The following is a 15,578-nucleotide window of genomic DNA, read 5'->3' as shown; positions in this document are numbered from 1 at the left end:
ATTTCATCTGTAGTTGTCTTGAGAATCTTAATTCTGATTTTCTTATTTCCCATGCATACAAAATATCAGGTGCAATGTTACAGGAACATAGGCTTTTGTTTGTTGTGGGTGTCTTTTTTTTTTTTTGGCACACATGTTAAATTACAGAAATCTTGTTACTAACGCAGATGTTTGTTTGCTGCAAATGGGATTAAATGCCTGTGTTATGATGGACTGACTCTCATTAGAAATCTTTGCCTCATTTAAAATTTAATACCAAAAAATACATCTGTTTGTCTGTTTCTTCTGCCAAGTGAATCTCCTTAAACTGGATGTTCAGATCTCTAGCACAGAAGTTAAGGATCTAAATTACACAAAAAATAAACTTGGATATTGGGGACTAATAATTATACTACTTAGCACTTATAGTGAAAGGGCCCAATCCTGGAACATGCTGAGCTCCCCACTTTCCCATAAAAGAACTCTGTGGGAGCAAAGGTCACTCAACATTTTGCAGTATCAGAACAGGCCTTGCTTAATAGGGCTAAGAGTGACTGCCCTTTAGTTCAACTGATGTCTTACAAAATAAAAACCCACACTACCTCTGCAAGAGTAATAGCCCTTCTTAGGCTGTATGTGGTGCTTTTCGTCTTCAGCTCATTAGGCATATATTAATCTCCACCACCCACGTGAGGTAGCTAAGTATTAATATCTGTGCCACAGTTCCTGATCTATAAAGAGGAGGAGAAGTGACTTGCATGAGGCTAAAGGAGGATTCAGTTTTGGAGGTGGGATGGGACCTTGGGGTTCTTGGGTCTGTTCTCAGGCAACTAGGAAGATCCGCTCTCTGGAATTTATTCCCTTGAAAACATTCTACCATCAATATCCTGACTTAGAGCCATGTTAAGTGTGGCTTTCAATAACATTTTTAAAATCAAGTGTAACAGTCTTAAAAGTTAACATTCAACTTCTTAAGTCCCAGTCCTTTAATGAAAGACCGCATTTTTCATAATGTACTACTGTCTCTCATTACACTTTGAGACAGTGGGCCATGACAGTACACTTTGTTAAGGAGGAAATGTCTTTGGGGGCAGGGGGAAATTGCGATCGTATAGATTAACACACCCACTTGATTCTATGGTTGCCTAGTGCACCACAAATACATTATAAATAGCTAGAACTAAAATGGGTCACTGAAATTTCTGGCTGGTGTAAGGATTTGTGTTCTCCACGAATCCTGTATATTTCTCCAGGAGTTTAAGGGATCTGAGGTTGATGTGGTCTCGTGAAGGAAACAAATGACTAGCTAGGTGCTCATACTGTCTTAGGAGGAGAAGAGGAGGCTGAAAGAAGACATCGAGAGGAGAAGGGCTGAAGCTGCTGAAAAACGTCAGAAGATGCCAGAAGACGGTTTGTCAGATGACAAGAAGCCGTTTAAGTGTTTCACTCCCAAGGGTTCATCTCTCAAGGTAACTTCTGCACTAAGTCTAAGTCTATGAATGAGAATAGAATAGGGACTCAAGCTAAAATCACGTATACAAACACCCCCAAATTTTGGGAACACTTCAAATCTGAACAAGGATCCCAATCTGAATTTTGCAAATGGACCTTAGCCAAAACTGGATCCAAAGACCTTCAAACCTTGTAATGTTTGAAATCCAGGTCAAAGATTTTGCAGTATGAGCCCATCTGTAGAAAGTTAGTGAGTCTGTATGTATATTGCCTAGAATTCAGGGTACCCATTGTTCTTAATAATCAGGATGTCCAAAAAGAGGCCTTTCTGATATCCTCAGGAGGATATCACTTTGGAAAACATTAGTGTTCACAGTGTCAAACTAATATTTTCACACTTCAGTGATGATGTGTGTTAGAGAAACTGGAGAGGAATCAGAAATGGACTCTTCTGTTCTACATCCTCAGTTCTCTTCCTCCCTAGCATTTAAGAAGAACACATGGCCACAGAGGACTCATCTAATCTACATCCTTATACTGTGTATTAAATCTATTTACCAGTGGGTGAAACTCTCCCCAGAACAGAGGGCTACCATAAATCCAATCCACCACATAAGCCCCAACTACAAATTGCTGGGCTCAATAACGTAGGTTTTTGTAGCAGGAAAGAATAACTTCTTCTGCAGCAGGAATTACAGGATGGCTCTCTCTGTGGCTTGTGTTATGCGGGAGGTCAAACTAGATGACCACAGTGGTTCCTTCAGGCCTTAAAATATATGGTGAATCCTGACCTCCCACTGAAATCAATGGGAATGTTGCCATTGACTTCAGTGGAGGCAGGTATTCATCCTATGAACTTGTACTGCTCTTTACACAAGGAAGGAGTAAACTCACAGGGTTATGATATGCCTCAGATCCTCAGCAGCATTTCCTTTGAGAGCAATGGTGGCAGCAGGGCCCCTGCAGCTCTCAGCTGCTGTGGGTGGTGGGTGCTGCCCCTCCAGCAGGGTTTGGGCTCTAATGCCCCAACTTGGGCTTCCATCCGCCCCTCCCACCCAAAGTCAGACAGGTCACAGGCTTCCATGAATTTTTGTTTATTACCTGCAACCTGTCAGTGACCTTTACTAAAAATAACAATGACACAATCTTAAACTTAACTATAAGTTACTAAAGAGTTTATCAGTAGTTATGGCACTGGCAGCTTCTTTCTAAGCCTCCAGCTGCTAGAAATAAAGACCATTGTGCATGTTCCTTCTGTTTGAACTTTTTCTTCTTCCTGCGCGCATTAAGATGTCTGGTTGACTTTTATGAAATGCATTTTAGGTTTCTAGCTGACAAATGCCATGACTGATTTCTTTCTCTCGGTTGGAGAGAGAGTTGAAAGTGTATAGTGGAGAAATGTTTAATAGAGTTAGATGCAGCTTTTAGTCTTCACAAAGCTTTTCTGGTAAAGCTACATTTAAAAAAAAAAATCTTTGGTAGACAGCTTAAACTTTCCAAACTTTGTTAAATTTCAAAGACTATATTTAGGGGGAGATAATAGCTGTGGTCTCGGTGGTGGGAGAGAATTGATGACTGTTAAAGCTCACAAGAGCAACTGTGCTAACTTTGCAGGAATTGTTCTTATTTAAAATGTATATCCGTGACACTTCCTGAACATGCCGGTCCCGGCTTCCATGGGCAGCCGTGTATCTGCTCAATCCAGCTGAAATTAGCCTCCTAAACTGTTGGCCTACATCACCTAATTGGTTTCCTAGGCTCCACAATTGAGGTTTGGGTAGGTGTATGTGCATGTTCTGTAGGGTTCACTAGATCAGTCTTTGACCAGGATTTTCTTTCACCCTCCTTGCTCTTGCTTTTATTCTGAGCTAAATAATCTCATTTCTTCCACAAAGGAGTGATTTGATTGAGGAGGGGGAGAAGACTTGTTGAACTGGGACCTGGTGCACATCAATATGTGCGAAGGAGGCAGGAAAATGGTGTGAAAGGGGTGTGGCATGGTGCCATTTTATGGATGCTGCATTTATCTGTCAGGCAAAGGGCTGACTAGAGAGACATAAAGACCAACATAGCTTAGAGAATCTGAGTAAGATATGCAGTCCAATGTCATTCGTTACTTTTTTGTCATTCGTTACTCTGAGGATTCAGATCTATAAAGACCACTCTGACCTAGCATATCACAGACGAAGGAACGTCACCCAGTAATACCTGTTGATGATAAAACAGTTAAACAAAAGTATTTCAGTGAAACCTGCTTCAAGAACACAACAGGGCCATCAAGGTTGCCATCACTGGCAAATGAAGGGAGCTAGGGGACATACAAGGAACAGGAACCTGATGTGTAGGTAGGAGCAGAGGAAGCCTAGTTTGAAGTTAATATGGAGGGCAAGGGGAGTCAAGAAAGGGAATTAAAGAGCAGTGTGTTCAGGATTTTTTAGCAGCTATGTTTTTAAGAAAATGACCATGATCCTGGGGAAACTGAGGTAGGTGTAGACTGGAGTCCCTCAGATGAGAACACATGGGTTGGGTTCTTTTATGTATGATAGTGAGGAGGAAAAATGCCAGGAGAATGCAGGCAGATTCATCCTGGGCTCAGGGACAGTGGAGAGGCTGCTTGCTCTTCCTTCTGTTAGGGATTTTTGTGACTACTTCAGGCCCTGGTGGGCCATTGCAGCAGTGCATGATTGTCACTCCTGCATCTTCCTCTTCCCCTTGGGGCTTCCTGTGAGGGCACAGGGGTGCACAAAACAAGGTCTGCCGCTCCTGTACAGCACCTCCTGCACTGGAGTCCTTCCCAGTTTAGGTGGCACAAATAGGCTGCAGCATAGGGGTGAACTGTCCTGCATGATGCTTCTTTGTTGTATTCTTCCCTTCAAGCCCATTCCTGAGGGGTATCAGGAAGAGCCGTAGAACTGTCTTGTCCCTTCCTAAAGCAATGAAGAAGGCCAGAAGACTTGGAAAACAAAGTTTCCTCTGGGCAGTGAACCCCACCCCCGCAGTCTGAATCTTCAGTTGGGCAGGAAAACAAAACCAGTTTGGAGCTGAAATGGGAGGAACTCCAGCTTGCAGCCTGGGTGTGGGTGGGAGCAATGACAGAACTGAGGAGTCTTGGAAGTTCTCCAGCTCCTAGCTAAAGATCTCATGTGGGGGATAAGAGGATTGTGTGGCAGCCAGCTTTCTCTGAAAAGGCACTCTGACTGCAGAGCCAGGATGTGTGACCTTGCAGGACCTGAGACTTTTTTTTTAAAGACGTATCTTTGCCTAGCGCACTATTGCTTATTTAGGCAATATCTCCGCATCAGAGCACTGACTGGGAGGAGTTAGATCCCACGCCGCTCCTGATTTTAAAGAACCTCTCCTCTAAGTTTAGTTCCCCCCCTCCCATTATTTCCCTCTTGAATATGAGAAGGGGAGCCTGTGGCTTAAACTCATCACTCAAGTAAGTCACCTGAGTTACCCCAGGGGTGCACAGATGTTACTGACTTCAGTAGAAAGCAAGACGGGTACCTAGTGGGGCCATGGTGTATGTTAGTGCTCAAAGAGTCTGGGGCAGGCTCTTTTCTCCAGGGAGCCAGAACCAAAAGTGGAACTGAGTGGCTAGATTCCTGCAGCTGGGTGCTGTACATTAGCTAATACTATATGGGACACTATTTTTCTGACTCACCCCCCCCTCCCCAAACTGTTTCACTTTTTTAAAGTAGCATTTCTATTGTCATATTACCTGAAGTGGTTTGATAACCTTTATTATACACAATTTAAGAGTCTACTAAATGGTTAAGATAATTAAATGCACATAAAACAGACAACTCATTATTGGAAATAGTTAGTTGGTGATCTGTTCCTAAATGTTATGTAAATGCATGGGGTCAAATCCAGCATTAACCTTTTCCTCATACCATCTTATTCACATCCTGGGGCATCATGGTTGGCAGTGAAGGCAGAATTTGTTTCATAGGCCTTAGGTTGCATCTCTAGCCTCATTAATACATTCAGCAACTTCTTTGCACAACTATATGGTAGAAAAACCCCATAGCCTCCAAGCCTGCTTGTACAGGACAGCTTCAAGGAGAGGAAATGTATAAGCATGGTTACACCCTAGAAAAATCCTTCCAACTCAGTTGAATCATGTATTGCCCTTCATCTGCCTGCACAGCTTCCATTAACTAAGGTCCTGGTCCTGCAAACTGCTGTTTTACTTATGTGAGGAGTCCCCTGATGACTCACATCAGTCAAGTTAAGTGAGTGCAGAAGTGTTGTCAGATTGAGTCCCTGGTGTTTGTGACAGTTGCTATATTGTTGGTCCTTTACTAAGGCTGTAGGCTTCTAATGCTGACATATGGAGATTATTCTTATATTTGATTTGCAGAGGTTGGCTTATTTGAGACACCAGGCTGGGTTCTTCCCCATCTGGTAGTTTAGCTGGAGATTGGTGTCTTTGATTTCTTGAAGCCCTTGCTTGCTTTTGTGATATGTTCTGCATGGTGTTCCTCTTAACAAAACCAGGGTCCAAGGCATTTAAAAATCCCATACAGGCTTTGTTTAGTGTTTGGTCTCAGATACAGGAAACAGAGTTTCTGCTATTCAATTAACAACCTTGCTTTTTCCTATTTATTTTACAGATCTATTTTGTAATTTTATTTAGTGTACGTGGCTAATATTCCTCCTCCTATGCATGCAGCTTGCTTAGAGTGCAGTGGGTTGAGTGGCATAGTCCTCTGCATGTTGAGTTTGGTTGAAGTACATTGAAAGATGGGTTTTTCCCTGCATACAACAGTAATAAAAACTGGGCTCTTCCTAAGCAGTGCGCCAAGACAGATCCTCATGCAGGAGTAAGGAAACCTCATTAACAACCATTTTATTCTTCAGGCTGGAAAGGCCTAGTCTGTCCTGAGGGATCCCTGCTAACTCTGCTCCTGTCTCCTTTCCCCCTTGCCCTCTGCTGGAGTCTTGCCTCCCTCTCTTGAGCTACACTCCCCGGTATCCTATCAAGTGCAGACAGAGCCCCCATGTGTACGGAGTGTACATTCACTGCCCACCTCTTTGCTACTCCCCCACTCAGTGATTGTTCCACTCCTCTCCCCTCTTTGCCAAATCGTTCACTCAGGCTGGTCAAGATGGGGCAGTTGCAGCTGGGAAACAGGATACACCAAGATTGGAGAATTAGTAATTGCTTGCAGAGGTATTCAGGGCTGCGATTAATAGAATCCACCTTTTCCCCTTAGTGAACACAGGGAAGCTCTAGAAAACAGCCAGTCTAGCTGGGAAAACACCATTAAAATTGGTCCCTTTCCTGAGGGGTATCTCAGCTAGGGATCCAATGTCATCAAGTTTCTAAGCTAGAAGAGTCTCTAAACCACACATTAGCTAGCTACTTTGGGCCCTGCTCCTGCAAGCTGTTCTGCAGGGACCATCCCCTTGCCTGCATGCAGGGGACCCACTGATGTTGCTGAGGGAGGGGTCTGCTGTGTAGCGCTTATGAGAAAATAGAGGCCTCAGTCTGCAGTGTGTGTGTACACCCACTCTGTCCTTTAGGACTGCTATTCAGAGCCCACTTTTCTAGAGCTGAATGCAATGAGAAAATAAAGGCCTCTTCCAATACAAGATTAGAACCATGGTCAAGATCTGTTCAGACCATATTTCCTTTATAGGAACTAAAAACTAAGCCCACATGATGTTAGTACGTATAAACTTTTATCCTTTCAGCAGTTTCCCATAACCAAAAATATGACCCCAAAATGGGATTCATTGCTGATGGGCAACACTTTACTCGTTTTCTTTTTGCATTGTGTAATGGTTAATATCACAGATCTATCTATTCCATTTTAACCACATTCATTCTGTGGCCATGTCAATTGTATTACTTTTGGGTCAAGACTCCTTTCCAAAGACAGCAGAGGAAAAATCTGAGGAACTTGGACAGCCTTCTCCTGGCTGGTGTGTTGCTGCCACTGTGTGGCTGGATAAAGAATCACCCATACAGTATGTCTAGTGGCAGAATCTCTCTCTTCAGGAATTTATTTGGATCTGAGACATGAGCAAGCAATACTTGTCCATCTTTTAAGACCAATTACTGGGAATAGTGTGTGTCTTAAATCAGAGCTGCGCATTTGAGGTTCCCTGGAAATATATATATGAAATTAACTGGAATTGGTCCAGTTAGTTTCTCATTCAGCAATGAAGGGAACTGCCTGAATCTCTGCTGCTGTGGCCCTGAGTTGTGGAATTTCCAACCGTTTGAACTTAAGGCATGCTATGGGGTTAGATATTTTTACACTGCTATGAGGGAGGGAGGATGCAGGGGAGAACCTAGAACCATTTAAGTGAGCGGTCTAAAGTTAGTTGTCATTACTTCTACTTTGAAGATGCAAGTGCTGCAGTAGTCACCAGTAATGACTTGGAAACAGTACATAGAGATACTGGTAAATCCTCAGTAATCCAAATTCCGGGATAACTGACGGTCAGGTAGATCTTCTGTTTATGCAGTTGCTCCTGTATGGAGCTGCAGAGCTGACTGCAGGGTAGGGTGGGGTCCAGCTGAGTACTGACAGGGAGAAGTAAAAGGAGGTGAAATTGTTGGAGCTGACTCCATTAACGACATCATCTTTGCCAGACCTCCTCCAGCCCAGACTGCAGAGCAGACCTTGTCTCATGTGACTTCATTAAACTTTTTGTGGTGACCATGCTGTATAGAAGGAAAATATGCTTTGATCTATAATTTGAGTCCAAAAAATCAGTGTACGTGTCCTCTTTAAAATGTATGGGATGGAGTTACATGGCTCAGCTCCAGATCTGGCCTACTTTGATGTGTCTACTCTTGAAAACTTATTTAATTTGCCTCTTTCCCTGATGCTTTTTGCGGGGTGGGTGAATTTGGCATATAATGTGACTCTAATCTCCCAACCCCCTTAGTGACCTGTACATCCTCCCTTTCCTTCACCCCTGGTACATTGGAGACTTACTCTTGTAATATATATTGAGAAGCACTGAAGAACATGAAGGAGGTAAATAATAATTCCCTGCATAATTCCCCCACACCTGCATGTCTGTTTCAGAATAGGGTCCTAAATGGCAAACTTCTCTGTATGTTGCTGCAGTGATTTGAATTTGAAGATGATGGTTTTCTGTTTGGAGCTGCATGTCACTACAGGCCTTTGAACTTGTATTGGGCTGCAGGCATTGCAGATAAATAGTTACATCACTTCTATCTTTCTATTTCTAGATAGAAGAACGAGCAGAGTTTTTGAACAAATCCGCTCAGAAGAGGTAAAGCAATAAACTGCGTAATTCACTAAATCAAAGCAGCAAAGTGTGTGGATTGTAGTAATCACTTCTGTTTTCTCCCCTCCAAACAGTGGTGCTAAACCCACTCACTCTGCAGCAATTGTCTCCAAGATTGATAGCAGACTTGAGCAATACACTAGTGCAATTGAGGTAAGTTATAACTAAATTATATTAACCCAGTTGGTGATGGTGGTTGGGGTGGGGGGCCTTAATCAGTCCAGGTTTTAGTATCCAAGAAATGTGGGGAGCTTCATCACAAAGCTGCTTCTGATGATGCTTCAGAACAAAGTGGTTCATACAAGGTTTGAACAAACGTTCAGAGGCTTATCTGACTCAAATGTCAGAATTGTGACCCCCTGTTGCTACTAAATATTCAATCTTCTCTCTCTAACCTTAGTGGCTGTTAACTTGTAGTACTTTCCAGATGAGTCTCAAACAGTGCTACTAACCTCTAATGAATTGAGCCCCAGCACCCCTCTGTGTTTGGTGCCTACCTGTTTTCCTCATCTAACAGGTTGTTGAGGCAGAGAGGAATGACTTGTCCAAGGTGTCACAGTAGCTCTCTGGAAGAATCGGGAACAGAACCCACATCTCTGAACTCCCAGCTGTGTAGTCTAACCATAAGACTGTGCTTTCCTCTTCATCACTTGTCGCACATCCTATTCATTAGGCCAGATTGTGGGCAGCACTACATAGGATGTAGTGAGCCTTGTCACGTGATAATGTTAAATCAGACTATCTTCTAGCGCTGACCTTAATGAGGATAAACAAAATGGTAGTTCCTAACTTACTCTCCCTTCTGAGGTTCCACCTAGAACGATCTACCCAGTCCCTATTTCCCTTGTCCACTTGGCTGCTGTTAGTTTTAAAGAATCAGTACATATCTGTGTCTTACAACTCCACTCTGACCCTTTTGTCCCCATGTAAGACACAGTCTCTGAGCTCAGAGCCTGCAGATTTTGATTCAGCACCAGAACTAGATGTTTGACTCCCCAAACTGTGAATGGGTGAGGATGGAGCTGTGGTCCCATCCATCTCTAGCAGCGAGCGGAGCTGATCCCATGCAACAGGGAGATCAGGCTGTACCATTTCCAAGGGTGCAGAAGTAGCTGTGATCCCAGACACATTGGACCTGCTTGTCAATTAATGTAAATGGTATTGCTCCACTGACTTCAATAGAGCTATGCTGATCTAGACCATCTGAGGATCTGGTCCTTTGTGCCTAGCTTGGACATAAAGCTATTGCTCTGCGAGGTAAGGGGAGTGGTGGAGAGCTGTGCAATAATGTTACCTGTGCTTTCCTGCCACAGTCTGGCCCTTAATTTCTCGTGCTGGACATCCCTTACACTTAGAAACACAAGGCAACTTCTTCAACCTCTACCTGTTAGGACCCTCCACTGCCCCACATCCCTAACCGATTCTACAATATTTGTGAATGTTGCCAACAAAGAGGGAATTTGGACTTCCATTTTGGTAACCCTGCAGAAGTTACACCTTGCAGAAATGCTCGACTGTTGGGCCTCTGTGATAACCTTAGTTGTAGGGTTTACCTGCCAGTACCAGACAGAGCAGGATGGACACACTAGATCAGTCCTTTACAGCTGCCTTCCTCCTTGATTTGTGCTGCAGCCAGAGGCAAATCCATGGAAGGAAGGGGGCAAACTGTTTAAAGGAGTTACAAGCTAAATCAAACTATGGGTCAGCTGTAAGCACTACTTTATAAACCTCTGTACCATCGGCTACTGTTTACCACAAACCTTGTAAATCCATGTGTGCAAAATCTGCATGAATGATAGGGCAGATCACGAGGCGTGCACTGACTTGAACAACTGTACTTCCAACAAGTGAGGCTCTTTACTAAGAGTCTTATATTTGTCTGCATAATAATTTGCATAGTCATCAATGGAACTTCATTCAGCTTTAAAAATACACGTATACACTATTCTCCACTGGTGCCCCAGAACTCTAAAACACATTCAGCACCAGGGGCTTAGTTCTGAGCACTAACTAGCGTCTGTCTATTGCAGGGCACAAAGACTGCAAAACCTGCTAAGCCAGCACCCTCTGACCTTCCAGTCCCAGCTGAGGGTGTCCGTAATATCAAAAGCATGTGGGAGAAAGGGAATGTTTTCTCATCACCCTCTGGACCAGGGACACCAAATAAGGTACATATTCCTACTTTGCATGTTTATATATAACTACACCAAGGACCTTTCCTTAAATCCTTATTTATGAGTAATCCTTACTCCTGTGAGCAGTCTTGCTGAAGTCAAAGATAGATGGTGCTCAGCATCTTGAAGAACTGGATTCTCAAAGACCCAGCTACCCATGTAGCCTACAGCAGTGGTCATCAACTGGTCTATCATGGAGCCTCTGACCATGGATCTCAGTCAGTCACGGAGACTGAGATCCACTGTTAGAGGCTCCACAATCGACCAGTCGATCACAATAGGGTTGCCAACCCTCCTGCAGCCAAACCGGGAGATCAACTGCTAACGATCTGTTGGCACAGCAGGGCTAAGGCAGGCTCCCTCTCTGTCCTGTCCCTGCGCTGCTCCCAGAAGCGGCCAGCATGTCTGGCAGTGGCTTGGGGTGTGTGTGGGGGGGAATGCCCAGGCAGGGCAGTGGGTCTCCGCGTGCTGCCCTCACCTGCAGGCACCATCCTCACAGCTCCCATTGGCTGGGAATGGGGAACCATGGCCAATGGGACCTGCGGGAGTGGTGCCTGCAGGTGAGGGCAGCACACAGAGCCACCTGCCCTGTCCGCCCCCCACCCCCCCCAGGAGTCGCTGCCGGACATGCCAGCTGCTTCCAGGAGCAGCGCAGGGACAGAGAAGACAAGGAGCCTGCCTTAGCCCCACAGTGCTGCCGCCCAGGAGCCACCTGAGGTAAGCAGCATCTGTCCGGAGCCCAAACCCCTCCTACACCCTGGCCCCCTCTCAGAATCCACACCCCGGAGCCCCTCCTGCACCCCGACTCCTGGCCCCAGCCCTGAGCCCCCTCCTGCACTCCAGCCCTCTCCCAGAGTCCACACCCTGCACCTCAACCTGCTGCCTGAGCCTTGAGCCCCTTCCTGGAGACAGCACTCCACACTTCTCCTGCACCCCAACCGCCTGCCCCAGCCCTGAGCCCCCTCTTGCACCCAAACTGCCTCCCTGAGCCCCCTCCTGCACCCCCAACCCCTTGTCTCAGGCTCAGCCCAGAGCCCCTCCCACATTCCAAACCCCTCAGCCCCAGCCTGGAGTCGGCACCCCCTCCTGCACCCCAACCCCCTATCCCAGCCCACTGAAAGTGAGTGAGCATGGGAGAGAGTGAGCGATTGGGTGGGGGGGGGGATGGAGTGAGCAGGGCAGGGTCTTGGAAAAGGGGGTGTGGCCTTGGAAGGAGCAGGGCAAGGGTGTTTGGGTTTGTGTGATTACTGTTGTTTCTACATTTTCTTTGAGGTAGCTCCTAGGTTGCACTTAAATTCAAAAAGTGATCTGGTGCTTATAAAAGGTTGGAGACCACTGGCCTACAGAATAACAGTAAGACTATTACAGTAGGCACTAAGAGGGAAACTTATTGCAATAATAGGCTTAGTTAAGAGAGTAACTGAAACTTCACACTTCTGACATCTTACACAGCTGTAACTGGGGAGCTTAAGCCATGTACAAAAAAGTTCGGAGTTGTGATGTTTTTATTAGGTCAAATTCTACTAGTAAAGTTACTTAGGTGTTTTTTGGGGTTTTTTGAGGTTTTTTTAAAAGCATCACTGAAATATTTAAGGTTCATATCTTGTCTATAAATTCATAGGCCAACATTTCCTTCTTACAAGTCAACGTGAGTTGAAAGCACTTCTGAAAATCAGACTGTGTGTCTAAATATGAATGTAGGCACTTAACTGTATGCACCCAAGTTTGAAAACTTTGGCCATATATTTTAAGAAATTCTATTAACCTTGGGTGATCTAGGTATGAGTTTTATTGTATTGTATTTCAAAATTCCAGTTAAAAAAAAACAAAACCTGGATGAAATTATTCCCATGTCATTCTTCTGTTTAGGCTAAAGATTTTATTTTTAGAATTTGGAGTGGAGGCAGAAGCAGCACTGGATGCTCAGGGATCGATGAAAGCTTTATGAACACTATCCAGGGGAAAGGAGTCCTTGTGGCACCTTAGAGACTAACCAATTTATTTGAGCATGAGCTTTCGTGAGCTACAGCTCACTTCATCAGATGCATACCGTGGAAACTGCAGCAGACTTTATATATACACAGAGAATATGAAACAATACCTCCTCCCACCCCACTGTCCTGCTGGTAATAGCTTATCTAAAGTGAGCAACAGGTTGGGCCATTTCCAGCACAAATCCAGGTTTTCTCACCCTCCACCCCCCCACACAAATTCACTCTCCTGCTGGTGATAGCCCATCCAAAGTGACAACTCTTTACACAATGTGCATGATAATGAAGTTAGGCCATTTCCTGCACAAATCCAGGTTCTCTCACTCCCTCACCCCCCTCCAAAAACCCACCCCCATACACACACAGACTTACTCTCCTGCTGGTAATAGCTCATCCAAACTGACCACTCTCCAAGTTTAAAACTATCCAGGGGGTTAGTCAATGATTATTCTGTTTGCCAGGTGTGACCAGCTAGCCCTGAAAATTGAAGGCTATGTCTCAACCAGACATAGTCTCTGAGGGAAATTCTTATTAACCATGGGTTTTGCTTTTTTTAAGCAAATCATAGAGCCTGTAGGCCCCAAATCATAGAGCCTGTAGGCACAAGTACTCTAGAAAAGCTGATTTGTAAATGACTGCTTTGCAGGAAACAGCTGGACTGAAGGTTGGTGTGTCCAGTCGTATCAACGAATGGTTAACTAAGACCCCGGACACCAACAAATCGCCTGCTCCGAAACCTTCTGTAAGTAAAACTGCAGTAACTGGCTTCTGAATGATAAGTTTGCACTTATGTCAGTAGAGGAGAGATAAAAAGTAAATATGGTAGGTCAGAAAGCAGATGGCTCCTTGGAAGGGATGGTGGTGCATTCTCTTTCCTCAGAGGCTTGACCTGATAGAAGCACTAAAGTTGAGAACTTGTGGATGATGATGGTATCAGAACAGCTCTCACCATCGAGCTGGTGCATCCTTGGAAACTGCATGGATGGATGCTCTAGAAAAATTGTGAGGGGTCATGTTACAGAGGAGAATGTTAACTTGGAGCCTCAGGTATTCTGCCATGAATCTGTAAATAAACAGTCATGACCTGTTGATGAAATATTTGATATTTTGCCTCCAAGAGGAACTGGAAAACTATTGAAATGCCCAAACTGTTAGTGTCCTAAACATGCCTTGGTGTAAATGAGACTCCAATCCTAAAATGGTAAATATACAAATAGCACATAAGGCTGTTATGTTTAAGCTTCCTGCATCCATATTTGACTATATGCTGCCAGACCATATAGCTTTCAGCTAATCTAGAGGAGAGGAGCAGCAGAGCTGTGGAAAGCTTTTGTGTCCCTGGATCTGCCCCTTTCCCACCAAAATGAATGCAAATGTCTCCTCCTTGTTGCCATAGCAATCCCTAATGTAGCAACTCCAGGAGAGAGACTGTCCCAAATGTCTATATTGCTCACCTCTCCTGTAAGAAGCACCTGGTCCAGATCACTGATGGCTGCCTTCACTCTAAGCGTCACATAACTTTCTACTCAGTTGGAAACAAGGGCAGCAAGCTACAAATGAAGGAAGAAGAAAAAAGTCGTTCAGCCACTGCCAAGAGGGGCAGGGGAAACAAGAGCGGTTCAGGGAGGAAAGAACAGAAATAGACAATTCCAGTCCCTTTTCCTTCCCTGCATTGGGAGATAATAACATGTATTGTAAGGTATGGTAGGGGTAAGGCCTCCACTGGATCATATTCAATGATTCATCTTATTTTGGTACTTTATAAAAAGTCTTGTTATGCACATTGTGTAGTATGTTCAGTACAATCCAATTGTTTTCCACATCACTGCTAGCATAGCATGTGCTTCTGATTTACACTCCTGTTGCCTTCAGTAGGGTTGCTTGGAGTTGAGTGGTTGCCCTTAAAACATCAGTATTTGCTAATGGTTACATGGTAACTGAGTTTAGCAGTGTCTGAATAGAAAATAATGGCGGTAGCTATTTAACAGTGACCATGGTAAATTGGCATAGAATCTGGTTCTCGTTTTTTGGGTTTTGTTTCTTTTTCTCTAAGCTGGGCATTAATAAACAATGCAGAACTAACCACTCCTTTCCTCAACCACATCTTTCTTTCTCTCTCAGCGGATTGCTCTTTCATTTCAATATCTCTGTTTGCGTGGACTTCTCTAGATGCCTGCCTTCCTTCCTTCTGTCCTTTTTGGATTGGGGGTCTCTTTGCTAAACTGGTCAAGTAAATCCTTTCAAAATTCACTCTAAGGTATGATCTGACTGTAAACCTAAATGACTCTTAATGCTATTAGGATAAGCCAAGGGGAAATCAAGACGGTCTGTCTCAATTCCCAAACCATCTTTTTCTCTCCCTCTTGCGCACCAGGATCTGGCTGTCTTTATTTCACCTCCTTAAATCCATCCAAAATGAAGTTGAGAAGACTAGGCATGTGGTCAGTCCTCTGGAGACTTGTACCAACAGTGTTTTTGCACTGACCTTTTGGAGATTGAAATATGCTCAGCTGTGATCATAGCCACTTGCTATGTACTTCTTGCTTGCACGCAAGTTTTAATGCATCCTAGAGTATCACCTTTGTGCCAAAGCACACCCCAGAGAAGTCAGACTATAAACTGCTTGCTGCTGTTTAGTACCTGGGAGCTCTTCCTTCCTATTGCAGAAATCCTTGCGCACTGCAAGGATGTCTCCATTGGGGAT

The 15,578-nt window shown here is 44.4% G+C and overlaps 1 protein-coding gene across 3 annotated transcripts in view; it reads left to right on the top strand.

The window, feature by feature from the left end:
* The window catches only part of CALD1 (caldesmon 1), a 240,104-nt gene that overhangs the window by 219,331 nt on the left and 5,195 nt on the right, over positions 1-15,578 (top strand). For all 3 annotated transcript variants that reach the window (XM_077826837.1, XM_077826830.1, XM_077826845.1), the window contains 5 exons: positions 1,308-1,448; positions 8,651-8,694; positions 8,784-8,862; positions 10,740-10,877; positions 13,521-13,616. In XM_077826837.1, coding sequence (XP_077682963.1) covers positions 1,308-1,448; positions 8,651-8,694; positions 8,784-8,862; positions 10,740-10,877; positions 13,521-13,616 — 498 coding nt within the window. The remainder of the gene's footprint in view (positions 1-1,307; positions 1,449-8,650; positions 8,695-8,783; positions 8,863-10,739; positions 10,878-13,520; positions 13,617-15,578) is intronic.

This window comes from Eretmochelys imbricata, chromosome 1 (genome assembly GCF_965152235.1).
Source record: "Eretmochelys imbricata isolate rEreImb1 chromosome 1, rEreImb1.hap1, whole genome shotgun sequence".
In the NCBI taxonomy this organism is placed as follows: domain Eukaryota; kingdom Metazoa; phylum Chordata; order Testudines; family Cheloniidae; genus Eretmochelys; species Eretmochelys imbricata.
This window is presented reverse-complemented; position numbering and strand designations above follow the sequence as displayed.